The sequence below is a fragment of the Hypomesus nipponensis genome, chromosome 23 (genome assembly GCF_054491055.1).
Source record: "Hypomesus nipponensis isolate SF chromosome 23, ASM5449105v1, whole genome shotgun sequence".
Taxonomy (NCBI): Eukaryota; Metazoa; Chordata; class Actinopteri; order Osmeriformes; family Osmeridae; genus Hypomesus; species Hypomesus nipponensis.
The window spans coordinates 21,660,879-21,680,912 of NC_140383.1; the positions used below are offsets into that span (position 1 = coordinate 21,660,879).

General features: G+C 47.2%; 2 protein-coding genes across 4 annotated transcripts; one reads left to right on the plus strand and one right to left on the minus strand.

Annotated features, from left to right (window-relative positions):
- Window positions 1-323: 323 nt before the first annotated feature.
- On the plus strand, window positions 324-6,972 carry ubxn4 (UBX domain protein 4). Of its 2 annotated transcripts, none has more exons than XM_084689837.1 (13): window positions 324-510; window positions 1,079-1,181; window positions 1,286-1,314; window positions 1,678-1,796; window positions 2,081-2,282; window positions 2,404-2,536; window positions 2,673-2,727; window positions 2,840-3,004; window positions 3,876-4,003; window positions 4,151-4,247; window positions 5,362-5,493; window positions 5,715-5,911; window positions 6,179-6,972. In XM_084689837.1, exons 1-13 carry the CDS (start codon window positions 429-431, stop codon window positions 6,315-6,317), a joined length of 1,581 nt encoding a protein of 526 aa, XP_084545963.1. In that variant the 5' UTR covers window positions 324-428; the 3' UTR covers window positions 6,318-6,972. The 2 variants fall into 2 exon arrangements, with proteins under 2 accessions (XP_084545963.1, XP_084545964.1); XM_084689838.1 differs by lacking the exon at window positions 324-510 and adding an exon at window positions 595-845.
- A 61-nt stretch (window positions 6,973-7,033) lies between these two features.
- Window positions 7,034-19,994, minus strand: parp14rs3 (poly(ADP-ribose) polymerase family member 14-related sequence 3). Of its 2 annotated transcripts, none has more exons than XM_084689090.1 (26): window positions 19,707-19,994; window positions 19,351-19,544; window positions 19,232-19,253; window positions 18,952-19,122; window positions 17,873-18,112; window positions 17,532-17,765; window positions 15,230-17,286; window positions 14,939-15,047; window positions 14,144-14,242; window positions 13,915-13,977; window positions 13,625-13,801; window positions 12,890-13,071; window positions 12,715-12,757; window positions 12,482-12,586; window positions 12,242-12,304; window positions 11,693-11,869; window positions 11,232-11,407; window positions 10,967-11,045; window positions 10,754-10,873; window positions 10,453-10,515; window positions 10,120-10,296; window positions 9,775-9,957; window positions 8,914-9,609; window positions 8,643-8,806; window positions 8,358-8,532; window positions 7,034-8,032 (listed from the first exon to the last, which is right to left on the minus strand). In XM_084689090.1, the coding sequence occupies exons 1-26, from the start codon at window positions 19,876-19,878 to the stop codon at window positions 7,737-7,739; spliced, it is 6,237 nt and encodes a 2,078-aa protein (XP_084545216.1). In that variant the 5' UTR covers window positions 19,879-19,994; the 3' UTR covers window positions 7,034-7,736. The 2 variants fall into 2 exon arrangements, with proteins under 2 accessions (XP_084545216.1, XP_084545215.1); XM_084689089.1 differs by having other exon boundaries at window positions 14,930-15,047.
- Window positions 19,995-20,034: the final 40 nt, after the last annotated feature.

The following is a 20,034-nucleotide window of genomic DNA, read 5'->3' on the forward strand; positions in this document are numbered from 1 at the left end:
ACAGTCAGCATTTCAGGATTTTGCTTTTCATTTAATAATGTACTTAGAATTATTATAATCATACATTTTTTACAATTTAGAATATAACTTTATTTTACAAGATGGTCCATCCTCATCATATTTCACACAGCCTGTTAGTTTGTGGTATCTATATAACCTATAGCCACATGGTAGGCTATATGGTATTCAGCTGTGAAATTCAAGTAAGAGGTCTTTGTCATATCTGAAAGATGCATAAACGCCCACTGAATTTCTGCCCTCTTCTTGTAGAAGTAAACTACAAATCCCATAACTAGCGGTAGCTTTATCTAAAACTACATTTCCCTGGTCTGTGTAGTTCCGTGATGAGATTGAAGGTTCTAGGTACTCAGGGTAGATGTGACTGAAGATTTAATATTATAACATTAAAGACAACTAATTGAAGAAAAATGCGCTGGTTTGAAGGTTCTATTCCAGCTGCCATCGCCGCTGCCAAACACCAGAGCCTTGTTTTCGTCGTCGTTATAACAGGTAACAGCTGTAATAATAGCTCGCTCGCTAGTTTGACATCGTCGTCAAGCGTAGAATTTCTTGCTGCTGGCTAGTTAGACTGTACAGTAGATCAGCAAGCTAACCAGTTGAATGATTCGTAGAAAACGTACTCTACGCTAGCTGAGCTATGTGCACTGTCACTAGCTATCACCGGCTATTGAGAAGCAAATAAGCTGTCATTGTCAAGAAAACATGACATATAACAAGCGAATAGGAATGTGTGGGGCTGACGAGCTACTAATGGTAGCTAGCTAGCATAGCTTGTTAGCTATCTGCTAGTTTGCTGTAATGGCAAGCTGTGACGCTGTTGACAGGTGACTAGCTTTTGATAGTTACAGTATTGTTATAAATAATGAACAAGTAAGTTGCTGACATAACTTGATGATTTTACATTGACAACATAAGCAACATGCCAATTCATAATTTTGCTGTATGGTCAGTTTAAGGCCATATAATTTTGCGTGGCTGTTCCAGTAGCACTTGGTGGACGTCGTGAGTGACTCAACATATTTTAGAAAAAAGTAAAAAATCCTTTCTTGTCCAACAGGCGACGATGAGCAGTCCACACAGATGATTTCCAGTTGGGAGGACGACATAGTTGCCGATGCGTCCCTTAACACTTGTGTCGCAATTAAAGTGGATGCCAAGAGGTACTGTAACTGCTTTTGACCTTAGTAACATATCGAATACGGTGAATTTAACAGTGCCACAGGAAATGAAGACATTCCTGACATGGTTTTCTCTTTTGTTACAGTGAGACATGTGTTCAGTTCTCCCAAATCTGTATCCTTTCATTGCCGCACGGTGATCAATCCCAATGATGCTGCTGTTTCATTACTAACTTACCTTTTTTGTCTTCCACTGACTACTTCTTAGCTATTTTACTTACTAACAGTACAAGTACTGCATGTTGCTGTAGTTGATGTTGTCCACGAAATGTTTGAAAGCTGCAATAGCATATTGTGAAAGACTGACAGAATGTGGACGGAATTCCTCCCGCAACAAAAGTAGGCTTATCCAAAATAGCCATATCTTTTTCTGCTCGTGGAGGCACCGACACAGGGTGTGAATCATTGTAGCGGTGTGCCGTAGGACTCCCTGAAGGCTGCCTCCGTCGACTTGACCTTAACCCTGACCCTCAAACAGACCCAGTGGTGTGCATCCCCTCCAGCTTCTTCATCGGGGAGAACGGCATCCCCCTGGAAGTCATCGCCGGCAGCATTCCCGCCGAGGAGCTTAGGAAGAGAATCGACAAAGTCAAAGAGGTACATTCACATTTAGTCATTTAGCAGACGCTCTTCTCCAGAGCGACTTACAGTAAGTACAGGGACATTCCCCCCGAGGCAAGTAGGGTGAAGTGCCTTGCCCAAGGACACAATGTCATTAGGCACGGCGGGGGAATCGATCGAGCAACCTTCTGATTACTAGCCCGACTCCCTCACCGTTCAGCCATCTGACTCCCTGAGGTAGCGAGCTTCCTGACTCTCAAACACGAGCCCCCGTTAGATGTAGCCGAGGTGTTCGGTTTCTGACTATCCGTGTGTGGCAGATGCATGGCCAGCAGATCCGCGCGGGGGCGGAGGCGGTCGCCCCCCAGGCTGAGACGGGGCTCCCCATGGAAGCCCCACCCCCAGAGGAGCAGGCCCCGGTCCCGGCCACAGCACTCCCGCTCTCCCCCCCTGCTCCACAAGACCTCCAGCCCACCCAGACACCAGCCACAGAGTCCACAGCCACACCGTCGACATCTAAAGGTGACACCTGGGAAGTGCCGGGGACCAGCTCTGTGTAAATCCACGGTATTCAGTGCTGTCGTATGGCCCGGATGGCAACATGGATGATAACACGTTTACCTTTGTCGCCTCTTCCACCCAGAATCCCTGTCCAGGCCTGCCGAGGAGGGCGGGGCTTCTGGTCATGTGACCCCCGGTGAGGACAGGAGCACCTCATCGGACGACGCCTCCGCCAGCTCTCAGCCCGACGAGGGCCTGGATGCCAAGGTGGAACGGTAGGGAAATCCACACACACACACACACACAACCACACACACACACGTATACATAATGCGCACACACTACTTGCATGCCGACTGACCAGTTTCTCCTGCTTTTTCTCCTCTTCCGTGGGTGACTTTCCCTGCCCAGGTTGACAAAGCAACTAGAGGAGAGGAGAGAGCAGAAGAAGAAAGAGGAGGAGGAGGTAAGTCCTGCCGCGGCCGGGCCGGTCGGGGCTGGACACGATGCTCTCTTCAGCTCTGCAGCCCCGAGTACCTCAGTGTGGTGATGCAGTCTGGTGTGTGTCGTGTGTTCAGGGTGAGATCAAGAAGGAGATGGAGAGGAGGAAGCAGGGCAAGGAGGTTCTGGACTTTAAGAAGAAGCAGGAGGACGACAAGACCAAGCGGATCCTGGATGAGAGGAACAAGGACAAGGCAGAGGAGAAGGCGGCCAGGGAGCGCGTCAAACAGCAGATCGCCCTGGTACTGAGCCTCTGAGAGCTCTCTCTCTCTCTCTCTCTCTCTCCCCCCCCCTCTCTCTCTCTCTCTATCTCTCTCTCCCACCCTCTTCCGCTCTCTCTTCCTTCTATCTGTTTCTGTCTTGCTCTCTTTCTTTTTTCTCCTTTTCTTCGTCGTCTTCTCTTCCTCCTCTCCACCATCCTGCAGTGAACGCGGGGCCCAGTAGAGGTCATATCTCATGAAATCAGCTGATGTAAAAGCCTCAGGTCCCAGTCATGGTGCATTCACCACCAGAGGCTGGTTGATGGGTCACAGTGTCAACAGATACTCCACTGCCCCCTACAGACTGGCATGTAACACTGCAGTCCACAGCGGGGTCAGTCTAGCCTGACGTTGTCATACTCATAATTCTAGTCAGATATGAGTCTGAAAACTCTCCGTTGGGCTGTGACTATGGGGCGTGTTTTAACCGAACTCGTAAAACAAATGCCTCTGCGCTCAATTGGATAGACCTACAACCAATCAGAGCAACGTAATATGTTGTTTGTTGAAAACGGATTCAACCCAAGGGCTCTTTCGTGACGTTGTTGATTACGTTACTGTTGATCATCTGTCCATCATTGTATAAAGCCCGCCCTGGCAATTTCATTGGTCCGCCCAGATCTTGGTTTTATATAGTTGTTCCCAATACGAGACCCTACAGACCCAACTTCCCGACCACATTTTTTTGTGGGCGGGGAGAAGTTGGGCTGGCAGCCAGGCTAGGTTCAGTCCATAATTGAATACAAATGAATTTGAGATGGCTACATAATTGATCCTGAGCCGAGAAATAAAAACAGATCAGATGACCTAGGAGGAGTGAGGTTGTGTGACGCGAGGCTTGTGTGACCCCCAGGACCGTGCGGACCGGGCGGCCCGCTACGCTCAGAACCACGAGGAGCTGGAGTCGGCTCGACTGGCAGCCTTGCAGGCCAGGCAGGCGGAGCAGGAGGCCCGCAGAGAGACCCCCAACAGACACCGGAGGTACTGGGAACTCGGCTTCACCATCAGGGCTTCCTCCCGGATTCATGTCGTGAATTGAGCTGAAGGTTGACTTCATGTTTCGTGGAGATTTTCTGTGTTCTGGCGTGTGGTTGATTTGTGCGTGTGTGATGTGTGTCCCCCCCCCAGCACCAGGATACAGTTCCGTCTCCCAGACGGTTCCTCCTTCACCAACCAGTTCCCCTCAGAGAGCAGGCTGCTGGAGGCACGACAGTTTGCTGCTCAGGTCAGTGTCTCTCGCTCCCTCTTTCTCTTGCTCTCTCTCTCTCGCTCTCGCTTGCTCTCTCTCTCCCTCTCTCTCTCGTGCTCTCTTCTTTTCTCTCTCTCTCTTGCTCTGTCTCATGCTCTCTCTCTCCTCATGGTACAAGTCACTCTCTTATGGTACAAGCCTCTCTCTCGCTCTCTCTCTCTGTGTACTGACTCTAACAGTATTTCAGGGGTTAGTGCCAATGAGCAGTCTGTACTTTTACCAGACGCACTACAACAATAACATAATCGTCAGGACTACTGGGTCAGTCACCCCCACAGTGTCCATCGTATTTGTAGGAAGGTGTCTTTATCAATCTGGCATCCTTGCATCAGATACCGGCTAGTGTCATATTGCATAGATGCAGTATACCACCTGAATAGAGATACCATCAGCTTCCAGATAGCATGTTATCGCTAGACAGAGAGAGCCATACATTTACCAATACCACTACCAAACGGTACATGTAATCTCTAGATGGGTGGCGTCTCTACAGATCAACATGGCGTCCCTACGGCACTGTCACATCGGCGCAGCACACAACCATGGGTGTTTGTCCCAACCATGGGTATTTGTCCCAACCATGGGTATTTGTCCCAACCATGGGTATTTGTCCCAACCATGGGTGTTTGTCCCAACCATGGGTGTTTGTCCCAACCATGGGTGTTTGTCCCAACCATGGGTGTTTGTCCCAACCATGGGTGTTTGTCCCAACCATGGGTGTTTGTCCCAACCATGGGTATTTGTCAGGGAGGGATGGAGTCAGATGGCTCAGCGGTGAGGGAGTCGGGCTAGTAATCAGAAGGATCAGAACATTAGTGTCTCTCTGTTGTGTGTTCGACGACTTTCTGGATTCTCCCAAGTCCAAATGGTTCAACGAGCTCAGCGGTGAGGGAGTCGGGCTAGTAATCAGAAGGTTGCCGGATCGATTCCCCGCAGTGCCAAATGACGTTGTGTCTTTGGGCAAGGCACTTCACCCTACTTGCCTTGGGGGGAATGTCCCTGTACTTACTGTAAGTCGCTCTGGATAAGAGCGTCAGCTAAATGACTAAATGTAATGTTTGTCCCAACCATGGGTGTTTGTCCTTTTCAGGAAGTAGGCAATCGCTACGGTAACTTCTCCCTGGCGACCATGTTTCCACGGAGGGAGTTCACCGGGGAGGACCTGGACAAGACCCTGCTGGAGCTGGAGCTGGCCCCCAGCGCCTCGGTCGTCCTGCTGCCTGTGAGCCTCACACACACACACACACACACACACGCACACACACCTGACACCTTCACACCCTGCTGAGTCAGGGGGCTGGACACACCTGGGGATCTCCTCTATCTGATCATATGTGCCAAGACAATCAGGACAGGGACAATTGGCGCCTTTCCACAAAACGACGAAACTGTTGCGAATCGGAAGTCATTTCTTGATTTGTCCGTCCGTCTCCCTCTCTGCAGCAAACGGGGCGCCCGGCCCACTCGGTGGTGCAGTCGTCCGAGGGTGGTCTGTGGGCTCTGCTGGGCTCCATCCTCTATCCCCTGCTTGCCGTCTGGAGGTTCCTCACCGGCTTCCTGTTCAGCAGCCCGGGCCCCGCCCCTTCCCAGAGACCCGGCACTGCCCCCGCCTCGGGCTCCTCTGCTGGGGAACCAAAGAGGTGAGGGCCTGGAGTCCCAACCCCCCACCACCTGCCCCTCATGACCTCCCCCACCCTGCCTCCCCTCAGAGGAGAGCTCCATAGCTAGCCTGGCAGGGACTGCAGTTCCATGGAGTAGGGGGGATTAGGGTGGCTTGATGATATGGGGAGTTTGTTGTCGCATAACAGTCAAAGTGTTGTCACAATTGTCATATTTATGCCTCTCGCTAATACTATTCCTCTCTCTCTCTCTTTATGTTTCTATCTTTATCGCTCTGTCTGTCTCAGGGAATCCCTTCGCAAGCGCACAATGGAGAAGAGACCAGAGGACTTCAAGAAGGACGGTAAGATCCACAGACTTCGAACCCAGGAGGACAGCGAGGATGACAACAACACCTGGAACGGGAACTCCACCCAGCAGATGTAGCGCAATAACACTGATCCTCTCTCTCTCTCGGTCTCTCTCTTCCTCTCGGTCTCTCTCTCTCTCGGTCTCTCTGAAATGGTTTGACTTTTTCGAGTGCGTGCCGTCGGTGTAACTGAAGATTATGCTGATTTTTAGGGCTATGTTTATTTGTTTACCAACGTTCTCCCTTTCCCGTCATCCAAGCTTGTTAAGTCCTCCCGCTTCTTCCTGCATGGGTAGATATAATCAAGGTAACCCACCCCTCCATGGACTTGAACAGACCCTTCTCCACTTCCCTTTCCTCTCTTTGTGTTGAAACTACTAATTGCTTCAGACTCGCCTGACCAGGTGTCTGTGTGGGGGGTCAGCGCCGGCCCAGGAGCTTCTCTCCAGTCTGTTAACTTGTCTGACGGTTGCGGAGGAGCTTTTTATTTAACTGTAACCCAGGTGAAGCTGGACGAGCCAATGAGTGGCTGTAGCGAGGGGGGGGGGGGGGGCGTGCATAGATGAGTTTTCTACCCTGGCTGTGGGGCCACTGCTGGCAGAGACTGCCTTGGCAGTAGAATGTGTTTCTACTAGTTGAACATGAGCAACCAATGGAACTGCTCCTGTATGTAACAATGGCAAATGATGATGATGATGATAATAATAATAATAATAAAAGTTTTTCAATAAATTATGATGTTTGTGTTTGTAAGTACATTCTGAAGGTGCTAGGTTGTACACTGAGCCAGATGTAAGTTAATAACAGTTTATTGATTCTTCATAAATACAAATAATGCTAATGCTTGACTTAGTCTTATTCAAAAAGCATAATTAACCCGTTAACCTTTGTGCTGCCTTCAGGTCACATGACCCAAAGGTTCACATTTACCCGACGCTATTATCCAGAGCGACTTACAATAAGTACGGGGACATTCCGCCCGGTGGGTCGGTGGGTCCCAACGACTGATGGGTCAGAATGACCCGAACTGCAGGTATCACTATGGCTCAGATTTGTTATTTAATATACATAAAAAATTATGAGGACAATGATGTGATTTGACATTCTTTAAGATTGCTATGGCAACCCTTATGTTCCCAAGGCAAAGTTTCTGCTGTTAAGTATCATTGGTAAAAAAGGTTTTTACGTAAGGCACACAGTGTAACTCAAAAACAAAAAAAAATTCCCACATTATTGCTCATCTACGGATCTCTCCAGAAGCCACAAGATGGTGTGGAAGAAGTTGGATTTTCCTTCATATGTTCCGTCTAACCTTCTCAATATGTCTGAACGTAATGCCTCAGAAACTTGGCTCTAACCGATGGGTCTGACTCGGTCATTGTTATGTTGAGGTGTTAGTTAAAACTCTCTCTTGCTAACACACAAACCCCAGAACTCAAGTCACTCTGTTAGCAAAGAGGCAGACGGAACATTCTTCATCACCGTTCCAACATCTCTCAGACGGTCTTAAAGCTGATGAGGTAGTCTGGGTAGGCCCCAGCATCGCAGAACACCACGTAGATGAAAGGGTTCTGCAGGTTGTCCACGGCGCAGTCGTACAGGTCGGACCCGGGGTCGCTGGGGTCCAGGGGGTCAGGCTCCCGGATGCCGTTCCTTCCCTGGCAGGGCTTACCCACCAGGACCCGGGCGCGGTACATGTACTTGAGCCCGCTGGCGTCCGGGTTGGAGTAGGTGTCCTGGCAGGAGTACCACGTCTCCTTGGCGAAGTAGGTTCCGTTGCCGTACATCGTCGCTGTGGAAGAATACATTTACTTTTAGTCATTTAGTAGACGCTCTTATCCAGAGCGACTTACAGTAAGTACAGGGACATTCCCCCCGAGGCAAGTAGGGTGAAGTGCCTTGCCCAAGGACACAACGTCATTTGGCACGGCGGGGAATCGATCCGGCAACCTTCTGATTACTAGCCCGACTCCCTCACCGCTGAGCTCGTCGAACCATTTGGACTTGGGAGAATCCAGAAAGTCGTCGAACACACAACAGAGAGACACTAATGTAGTGAAATAAGGGTGCGGCCCGGCTAAGGAGTGTCGTTAACAGACTAGGGATGTCTTAGTTACCGTTCCTTCCACAGAAGCTCCTGTTGAAGCCATTGGTGGTGATCTTTTGGCAGATGTCCTTCGTGGTCCCGTGGTAGAGGTTCAGCTCGTTCTTGGATTTGGGGTACTTCTGGTCCAGACCTTGTTTCTTCACAGCGTACCTCTGCCACTGGTTCTTGCTCTGAATCCTCTGGATCTGAAGACGAGACCGACATATAGCTACTGAAGTGACTGACACTAGATTCAATTGGAACATAAATGAAACAAGGGTTTTAGAGGATAAAGCATTTAAGCCAGCTCATTAACCTTGACCACTTGGATTTTTTGTTGCGTCTGAGTCTTTGGATTGTGGCTGGTTTGGAGAAACTCTTTCTCAACACTCTGGTACTCTGATGACGAGGAGACCAGGTCAACAATGGACAGGTCCTTGAAATCCATTTTGGTCCAGCTTGGCGGAGGTTGGATAACAGCTGTAACACAATACACACAAAGTCTCACCAAATGTCCCTCACTGCTAACATTTTTGGGGGCCACCATACAAATACCATTAAATGTGAGAATCGTTTGACTTCTCTACCTATGTCTCCATCGGCTCTCAGAGTCCTCTTGACGCTGGAAGATCTTCCTCTGCTGTCTTTCTGCTGCATGGTCTTAAGGTCCACCTTGTATGTCTCCCCCTGGTGGGTGTAGGTGAAACTACCCTTTTTCCCGTGGTAAGCCAGCTCCAGATCGTAGCTGGGACTGGAGTCCAGCTCCATCCAGACCTCCCCGTCCCCGACCTCCCAGCGCACCGTCTTCCTCAGCCTGCTCTCCTCCTCTGCCCGGCTCTCCCGGTCCTTGGCCTTCTGAAGGAAGTCTTTGATCTGGAGGACAGAGTCCAGCACGTCCTCCTTCTTCCCCGAGATGGTCACCCCATCCTGGGACGCGGCCACCAGGAACTGCACCTGGTTCTTCCGGCTGAGGGCCACGATGGCCTCCTTCTCAGGCTCCAGAAGGAGGCCCAGGTGGCTGGAAGGCACCAGCTGGCTGACACACTCCTCTGAGAGGAAGGAATCCAGGTGTGCCTTCACCTGGGCTAGGCTGGCTGGAGTGAGGCCGCACACCTGGACCTCCATGCTGGGGAAAGGCACAGCAGCAGTGGCCTTCTCCAGGCACACAGGAGGTTTGGTAAGCGTCTGAACGGAAGTGGTTTTGGCAGGTTTGGTAAGAGTGGAAGTGGTTTTGGCAGGTTTCTGGGTGTTTTGGAAGGCCATTTTTAGTGTGTTTGTAGTGGCTGAAGGAAAAGGAGAAAGTCCACAAATTAGGAGTAGTAATTCTCATGGAGATTAACTAATAAAATCACTTGTAGTGGGAGTGTGGCACATTTTATGTTGTGCTACGTCATTTTTTGGTTTTGAATGACAGAAACGTGGAATCCTTCTCTGCTGACCAGACTTACCACTGGGTTTTGGGGTCACCTTCTTATACTGCTTCATAACCTCCTCAAAGTCCTTCATCATTGCAGCTTGAAATACAACTATGTGTATGGTGGAGACAGAGGGCTTCCTGAAAGTCATCAGATAATCTGCTATCGCCGCCATCATGGCATTCCCCACCTGCAAAGCTCCGAGATTGCCGGCACCTGTACAAGGATTTTTAAAAAACACGACACTGACCTGATCTGAGGTAAACATCTGTGTCCATCATCATTATATACATGTCATCATTTTGTTATATAATCCAACAACGTCATGACATGAATAGGACTACAGATAGGAAGGAAGACATCAACACTCATCCTCACCTGTTCCCAGAGCCGGGAAAGAGACTGACCGGACCTTCTGGTTTTCACACATATTCAGGGCTGTAACCATGGAGCTGGTGATGTCAACCTGCTTGGTCCTTCCCACCATGTGCATGATGTGCTTGCTGTGGAGATTCCCAGGCTTGGTGAGCACCACAGCATCATCGGGTTGTTTGCCTGATAAATAAATCGTGGGGGAAATTCACTGGAACGTAGAAGACCGTCTAAAATACAAGACCGTTTATACTACAAGAACAATACAAGATTAATGTGATTAAAGCTGTAGTTATACTACTCAAGGTAGTGGGGTTTATAGGAGAAGCAAACTCATACCTAGAGCTTTACACTCATCCACCACGGCCTGTCCTGCAGCTTTATGGATGGCACCCGACACACCTACGCAGGAAACACAGTGAGTTGTTCAGCCAATAACACCTCAGATGCAACAAATATCCCATGGCTGTCAAACAGATTCATTGATAAATTATTTAAATTATTTTTATGACCTTCCACATAAGACAATTGTGTTCTGTTCAGGCTGATGTACTGTAAATACACTGTTTTTTGGACCCAAGCGCAAGAACACGCAGCCTGCTGTGATTGGCTGCTGAGAGAGGAGGAACAGGAAGCTGACCTGTCTTCAGGTCGAGGGTGGCGTTTGTGCTGTTCACAATGACGTCAGTCTTCTCCTTCGTAATGTCACCATGAAGCACTTTAACTTTTATTGGCCCAATTATGGCTTCAACTGTGTTGACTGAGCAAACAGAGGATCAAAAAGCAGACCACTAAACAGACTTCTCGTGTGTATGGTTTGAAACCATTTGGAATGTATGAATGATTTACTGACTTTGCTGACTGCTGTCGTCACTCTCAGAGTCTGTTGTCGATGCATCACTGTCATCATCCTCATTACTGCTATCATCATCCTAGATTACAGTCAGAAAAACATAACTTGAACGTTTTACGCACCAGTAAACTGAACATTCTTCAGAAATGCCGACCATCCAATATGTAAAAATCCAAAATCAACATTTGAATGAGCAAATAAACCGAATAAATCTACAATGTTCCAGCAGGTGTTCATTGAGATGTTTTGTAAACATTTGAGATACCATGTGGCTGGAGGTCCAGAGGGAGAAGCCCTGCTTAAAGGCCTGCAGGATCGGATCCTGGTCCACCAGCAGGTGGATGAACCTCACCACGGAGGTGGTGGGAAGCTGGGAGAGATGGTTGTCGATGCCCTGGAGAATGGCACCCACAGAATCCGCCCCTGATAAGCCACCACCACCTGTCACAGGGGCAGTTACATCAGACTTTTAGGACCAATTAGTCTAAAGTAGTCATGTCATCACTGAGCAACATGCAGGGTCTGTAACTGGGACCTCTTAATCTACAATGCTAGTCAAATGCTCTACCACTGAGCTATACCCATCCCCATAACATGGAAAGTGCATTTAATTACATGAACTGGGGTGGTTGGAGGAATTCAGTCCCATCGTAGACGCTGTTCAGAAGTGGACCTGAACCCAGCTGAGTCATGCAGTCTCGAGGGTGACCAGGTGGGTGTTCCTACCTGTTCCCACAGCGGGGAAGGAGACGGTGGTGATCTGCTTCTCCTCACAGCGCTCCAACACCTTGGTCACTCGCACGGTGGCGTCCGCCACAGAGTGGGGCCCCAGCATGTGCAGGATGAAGTCGCACAGTAAATCCCCTCCGCTGGTCACTCCTGCCTCGTGGCCCTTCAGAGGCCCTGCAGGGAAACAGAAGAACAAAGAGTACATCACAACGTTCTCATCTCTAACTGCTTTGAACCGGCCAGTGACTCTTAACAGCCGAGCCTCAACTGAGCTCGACTGAGAAAAATATTGTAATGGAATGTCCTACAGATGCTTCCATCCAAAGCTACGGGGGGGATTTGAACCTGTGACCTGTTGATCTGCAGGTGAAACGCTCCAAAACGTCAAACAAACACTACCACTGCAGTTGAAGGCTCTACCAAATCTTCTACCGCTGAGCTACTTAGCCACTTAGCTTAATTGCAGGTAAAGTCTAAGCCTGGTCCTAGAGATAAACCAGCGTCCCAGGAGCCAGAGAGGGTTATCTGAAGGAGAGAGCTGCTTACGGATCATCTTGTACTCCTGCTCCATGGCGCTTCCGGCAGCTTTGGTGATGGCCCCAGAGACTCCTGAAACAACAACAAGAGAGCAGGTTTGAGAGATCCGGGCACCTGCTCTTCCTCAGGTAGACTCACTCGAAACATGTAGACAGTCATTCACCTGCCATCAAATACTATAGGAAACATGTCATGACATGTGAGTTTCATGATTTGGAGTGTGTGATCGTGTTGGATGAATATGCCCACCTCCTGTTAAGTTGAGGTCAGAATTGGTAGTGTTCACAATTCCTTGGACTGTTTCCTTGGTGATATCGCCTTTCCTAACCTCAATTTTGATGCCGCGGATAATCACTTGGGTAAATGAATCAACGTTTAGCAAGATTACTTGATTTACCCCCAACACATAAAAAATATTGAGTTTGAGTTTATGAGAGGGATGCACAAACATTCTTATTTGAGATAAAGGTAAAGTGTCGAACCTTGATTTGAGGGACATTTGGACTGAGCAGGTGCAGCCTTTGGCTGGAAAAATAACAAATGACAAGTTACATCTCAAATCTGAAAACACACAAAGCAACTAAAACAGCTAACCTAAATTAAATCTCTGAATGACTATGGCTATTATGAATATGAGTGCGTTCTAACGAGAGCTACCTTTTTAGGACGCTGCATCCTATTCAGTTTGGTCAAAAGGTCGTTCATAGGGTCATAAACCTTCTTCTCAAAAGACACAATGAAGACCTCTCTGATGCTGGACGAGGCTGTCTGAGATGTGTGGTTATACAGGGCCTTCAGTATTGCTTCCAGGGATCGTTTGGGGTCCATGCCACCTCCCCCTAAGGCACAACACAGACACAAAAAACTACTTTAGGAAGAAACCCTAACCCGCTGAAAGGAAATTACCTGTACTGAATAAATCACAACAACCAACCACAAAGTTTGTAAGCATCTGTGTGAGTAAATATATAGATAAATAATGAATGAAATGGTGTACTGATCCATTTGCATGCTCTAAGCCTCACCACCTTGAAAGCACAACATTCCTGTATCTGTGTGGAGGCTTAAGGCTAAATTTATACATAAGTCGCCGACCCTTTTGAAATGGTCGCCGACGAAAAAAAAGTGTCGCTCAGGCTACTGCATTTATACTCCGGCAAACAGTCGCCTGTGATCAAGGTTCGCGTTTTACCTCTGTAACCTAGGTGATCGATCGGAGAAACTGACAATTTATAATGTTCACTATGTGACGACATCAGCGCCAGTATAAATTTTTCCTGGTAGGCGACACTTCCAAGCGACGGGTAAAAGTGTCGACCGTGACGTCATTTCTGTCGGCGACCTTTTCAAAATTGTCTGCGAGTGCGACCTATAAATTGGGCTTAACAGTACCTGTGCCGATTGCAGGGACAGACACACTGACAGCTTGCTTGCTGTCACACAGCTTGAACACCTTCTCCATAGAGGCCGTGATATCTGCAGGGACACCGGGCCCGACCATTTGAGCGATGTGTTTACATTTCAGGTTTCCTCCCCCAGTGAGCACGACACCGCCATTATTCAGAGGACCTGTTGAAACATTCACTGTTAAGCTACAGTTCTAACATACGAAACATCAGGTTGACCTATGTGCTTTGACGTTGTTTTATAATCTTGTAATGTCCGCTACGGTATTTGTTTACCTAATATTTTACATTCGTCCACAACTGATTGTCCGGCGGCTTTTAGGATGGCCCCAGACACACCTGTAAAACTCATGACAAAGCAGATTTACAATTGAAGATTCACACAACTGGAAAGGCTAGTTTCAGAAAAAAAACTATATAATCAATCAAATGCACAAAACAAACCCCCCCCCCCCCCCAAAATAAATAAATAAATAAATAAACAGATTTCTCAGAACTGACTTACCAGAATTCAGGTTTAGATTCTGGTTGTTGGAATTGACGATAACATCCACAGTCTCTTTGGTGATGTCTCCCATCTTAATGTTCACAGAGACCTGAGAGACTGCATAGACAAAACCATGATAAGAACCTGTCTGAGAAATGAAGGCTTAGTTGAAAGTGTAAGGTTGCTAAAACTTTATTAATGGCTGTTAGAAATATTAATCTATCAAGCATTGCAGTCAGTCGGTGAACAAGTTTAAGAAAGTTTATTGCTTGCGGCCGGCCCACAAGGAGACAAAAACATCACATGCCATTGTGCTACAAAGTTTGTCTGCTAGCATGTTGTGCTAGCTAGCTATTTAAGCAGCCCCACTCTTTACAGTCATTGGTTAAGACAAAGGCATGCAAATGTTCCATGGTTCTTCTTCATTGGCTCCTTGCATAGACCTGCTGCGCGTGTGTGCGTGCGTGTTTGAGTGTGTGCGTGTTTACGACATTAACCCTGATTGAAACACAACAACAGGATCTCCTGATGTCGTAAAAGATCCTTCACAAAGGTGTCAAGCAAAAGGTCTCCAGACCTTGCACCCCATCTTAGTCCTTGTCAAACAGCATCTCCTTAAAACAAACAAACCCCCAATATCTTCTAGTCTGAACAAATGCTCACCCTTCCCCCAGGGTAATAAGACAGCCTAGAGTCTAGTTTGGGGGGTTCTTTTATCTGCTGATAAAGACTACTAAGCATCTGTATTATTCAGTATAAAACATCACATTCTTAATTTCTCTGACAATGGCTCAAGCAGATTACCTGGCTTACCTGGTAGGGGCGGTGCTGAGTTTTGTGATGCTGAGCCTTGAGTGACAGTTGTTGTCTGTGCAGTAGTAGAAGTGGTTGCTGTGTTTGACACTGTAGTTTGATGATAGCCCTGTTTAACACCGCAAGGTAGTATTAGTCCATTTGAGTACATGCTTGATGCCATAACTACTTATTCCACAGAAACTCCAAGGGATAGGCCTTGTGAGATGTATATACCAGAAAAGACCATGGTGTCACTAAGCTGAATTTAGTAACCAGATACAGTGTTAATGAGAAGAAGGAAGAACTCACCAAGGCTTCAATGGCTGATTGGAAGTCTGCAACTAACTTGGCATCAGTTTCTATGATATTTATGTTCTTCAGGTTCTGGGTGGATGCCTGAAGGCCGTTAATGAACTGAAGAATTCCGCTCATCACTGCTCTGCCACTCTCTTTGACGGGAAACCCAAAGGGGCCACACCCTAGTGCTGGCATCCCAACAGAGGTGCACATCATGTTCTCTGCCTTGATGAGACTGTCGTGTACTGCTGCCACGAGATAGGTGATAGTCTGAGGTGAGGACCCCCAAACAGGTATACCAGCATAGAGGAGCAGCTTCGCCTTGAGGGTGCCTGTTTTGGACTCAACCACATCTCCTGCCAGCAAACTCTGTTTCTCCTTCAGGCATCTGTCAAGAACCTTCTTGATCTCGGGACCCCCAGATTGTAGAAACTGCCGGGCGATTAGGTTATCCAACGCCAAGCCGCTCAGTGGACAAACTAAAGCATCTGATGCATGTTGGGAAATATTATCTTGACTAATGGTTAAAGTGATGCTGCCTTTTATATCATAGCTGTGCTTCTGAGGAACCGTAGCCACTTGTAGCCTTAGGTGCAGATCGCATTTCAATTCTTTGGCTTTTGCTTTTAGTGCTACTTCGTTCTTTTCTAGGGCTTTGGACTCCCCAGCTTTTGTATACACGTACTTCTCGGCAGTAATTGCATTGACCCGAAGTTGCACTGTTTGTACGGCCTCTTTGATCTTCTCACTTGCCGCCGTGACCTTAAGACAGGGGGAGTGTTCATTTTTACACGCTAGAATAGTCACCCCCAAGGCCTTGAGATTGGGGTCGTCAGAAAGACCCATGCAAGACTCGGCGTACTCTACTTCTTCGAGTGAATTGAGAGGGACGACCTCTGTCGTGGGCTTCTTGTTCTCCAGGTATCCAGTTACCTTGCTCAGCATGTCTGCCACCACACTGGAGACACCACAAATGCCGATCTTTGTAACTGAGGAAGAGATGCTGACATCTTTGTTGTTCCCACTGGTTTCAAGGTCACTGTTCAGATCTGTTAGGAACTGCCTCCACTGTTCACTGTTGGTAACATTGTTCTGCTCTAAGGTGAGTTCGATGACCTCCTCTTTGATGACTTTGTGGAGTTTGTCTTCAGCTTTCTGGATTTCATCTGGTTCTCCAAGGATCTTTATTGACTTATCGACACAGAGAAATACACATGAAATCGGATGGAAGTGGTCCCTTTCAAACTTCTTCCGGTCTAGCGACATCATGAAGTTTACGAGAGGGCCAGACAGATCAAGCTCCTTAGCTTGGACATTCATCTGAATTTCTTTTATGAACCTCTCTGCTGTGTTCACCTTGTCCTTCAAACCCTTCACACATATGCTTTCATCTTCTTTGGACAGTTCCACATCTGCTACTTTGCCAGAGATACGGTTCCAGATGAAATCCATCTCCTCCTTGGAACCCAGGACGATCTTACATTCTCTGGTGTCCCTCTCCGTCTCAAGATCTTCCCTGGCCTTCTTCACAATGCCCTCCAGCTCCTCCATGACGCCCCCCACCTCAGCATGCGTTCCCACCACCACAATCTCAGACGCGCCTCTGCTGTAGGACACTCTGGCGTTAGGGCGGTTCAACCCAAGGCAATCACTTTCAACTTTCTCCCAGACCTCCATGGCAGATGGCAGCTTGGCCTTCTTGTACTTCTCCAACAGGGCCAGGGCTTCCCTGCGGGCGTTCCCTTCCCACGCAGGGCCCAGACGCAGCGCCCCCAAAGAGTCCTTCTCCATGGTCATCTCTAGCTCCAACTGAGGAGGGTCGGCAGCCATGTTGATCGAGGCACCAGCGTGGACCTTGTCCAACACGGCCTTCATCTCTTGCTCGCGTCCCTCGTCACTGCTTATGAAGCCCAGGACGGCAGAGCAGAGAGGGATGTCCACCTTTGTGGGGAAGTCTGGTTGCAGAGCTGGGTCTCCGCGTAGAACCTTCTGCAGACTGGAGTAGAAGAGCTGCGCTGTGAGGAGTACCCCGGTGAGAATGTGTTTCTGCTCCACCACCCTGCTTGCAACTGGGACAGAAAAACAACCAACTCATTGATGAAACGTGAGGATATAATGCCCGGTGTTGACATTAATAGAATAGTCAGTACAGTAGAATATCACGATAGTTTGAATATACACAAAATTGATTGAGCACGCATTCTTTTTTTTATGTTACGAGGCATTTCATGCTTGTGACATCATCATGACACGTTTTTTCCCTTTACGGTTGTGTTCAAATCAAGCGTGAACCAGTATATTTTGGATGACCTACCGTGACTCTCCTTAAAGGTGATGACAACGCTCTTGTGTTTCGTGACCCAGATCAGCGAGGCGATTTCTCCTCCTTTACTTCTCTTGTTGGAGAAATAGAGATGAATGGTCTCCTCGTTGAGGCGGCTCATGTCCCCCTGGACAAGCACAGAGTCGGTCTGCTCCAAACCACAGGCTGCAATCTCCAAACCCTGGACCATCTTACTGTTGCATTTCTTCAGGAAGGACTTTCCATCTGTATGCGTGACAAATTGACCAGTTTCCTTATCATTACACTCTGATGTGTATCCTTGTACTCTTTCTGAGTGGAAATGCATGAATATCATGTTAATATTGACCCACCAATGTCCTCTTTGAAGGTGACCAGAATTCTGTCTCCATCGTCAAGTGTTTCCCAGACATTCTCTGCCCCTTGGCTACAGCTGCGAATGTACAGAGATATGATGTCGCATTTTATGTTGTCATCGAACCCGCTGAGGATGAAGCGCCTGGGGTCCAGCTTTCCCTCCTCAACATTCTCCTTGTGTAGCTCCACTGAGATGCCGTAGGAGTGTTCCTTCTTAGCCAGGATCTTCTCCACATCTGGGTGATCAGTTAGTGTTCAGAGCTTTGTGGTTATTCAACGGAACCCACAAATAGACCCATTTAAATATGTTATTTTATTCTGATTTTTTTTTTTTTTACATATTTTATCCCCTTAGTATTAGTTAGACTTTGTACACTACGTATTTATGATTTTTTTAATGTATGCACCTTCCTACCACAGTAAATTCCTTGTCTGTGTGAACTTTCATGGCGAATAAAACGAATTCTGATTCTGAAATCATGTCAGAATATGCATGCATCAAAGGAATAATGACGTATGTATTATTTTGATGTTATGAAAAATGTTGTTAGGGTTACTTAGTGAAAAGATCTTGATGTATACCGCAACTCTGGGGAAGTCAAATGAAACCATTTCTAATGACAGTAAGCTTGTTGTTTTCATTTAAGTATTTCCTCATTCATTCCTTCGTCCTCTATTGCCACGGTGATAAGTGATGTGATGAGTCATGCTGTTTAACAGTCCACACATTCCAGCCACACATTTCTGCCAAGGCGTAAGCAGAGCTTTATGCAATCAGCTGAAATCTACTTGCATAAAGAGGGTCAGATGGCTGAGCGGTTAGGGAGTCAGGCTATTAATCAGAAGGTTGTTGGTTTGATTCCCGGCCGTGCCAAATGACGTATCCTTGGGCAAGGCACTTCACCCTACTTGCCTCAGGGGAATGTCCCTGTACTTACTGTAAGTCACTCTGGATAAGAGCGTGTGCTAAATGACTAAATGTAATTAAAACTGAGAATTATGATTCTGTATTTTTCTAGTCTTACTGTATGTAAAACCGTAACAAAGTCAAGACAATTATTACAAACAAACTTACCTAACCGGTTAGACAGTTTGAGGATCCAGCTCTTCTTGCCATGCTTTATAAGACGACACTCTGGCACAAACTGTTCAAAGTACATTTCAAGGATCTCTTTGACGGCTTCACCAGTGTGTCGGACCAGTAGTGAGAAGGCCTCTTTCTTTGTATCTTCAACCTTTGCGGTATCTAAACAATGGAGTACACAAACAATTAGTGTAGTCTACACAGAAGTAACCCGACTATATTTCTGTGAATTACTCCTTGTCACCCAAGGAATAAGGAATATCAATCTCACCTGCTTTGACATTTGGCTCTGGCTGCAAATGTTAAAAAAAACTATTAGAGTCAAAACATCATTTAAATGTAACTATTGATGACCTATATATACCACGTAATGAATAGACTAGTAGTCACCTTGTTTTGAGTGCTGGGTACAGACATACCCAGCATTGTGAGTTTGCTTGTGTCTGGACGAGGTAAAACTTTCGGTTTAACTTTTTTCACTTCTGCTTGGTTATCGTTCTCCAGTTTCACATGAAGTTCAATCACTCCCAATGGTTCTTTGAAGTCAATCTGGTGTTTTCCTTTGGTTAAAACTTTTTGCATGACTATGGAAGAGATCATGATGAAGTTACAGTGTGTTGGATAGTGGATAACTGACCGTTTAACTGGATGTTGAATTCCACATTTAAAAAGCCTGTGTGATTTAATACATGAACACTACTACTGCACAGATGTAATTTAATTATTTCATATTGATAAATAATTACCTCCATCGTCTTGATAGACGAGCAATGCTTTTCTTTTGTCTCCAGGGTAATCCAGGATGTCCAAAACCTCTCCCCCAGACCGCCTTTTGTTTCTGAAGTACCTATCCAACCTCTGTCTTACTTGGTGCAGGTCGTCCGGGAGACCCTCCAAAATAAGCATTTTTTGCGTCATTGTGTGAGGCTGTCAGTCCCTAATTCAGTAACGACAGATCGGGTCCTGGGTCCCGCGTCTGCCGCACAAATTAACTACACTTTACTGAAAAGCGCTTGGAAATGCTGTTCGGTCAACTCCCAAGTCCTATTAAATCAACTTGTTTGTGATATGTAA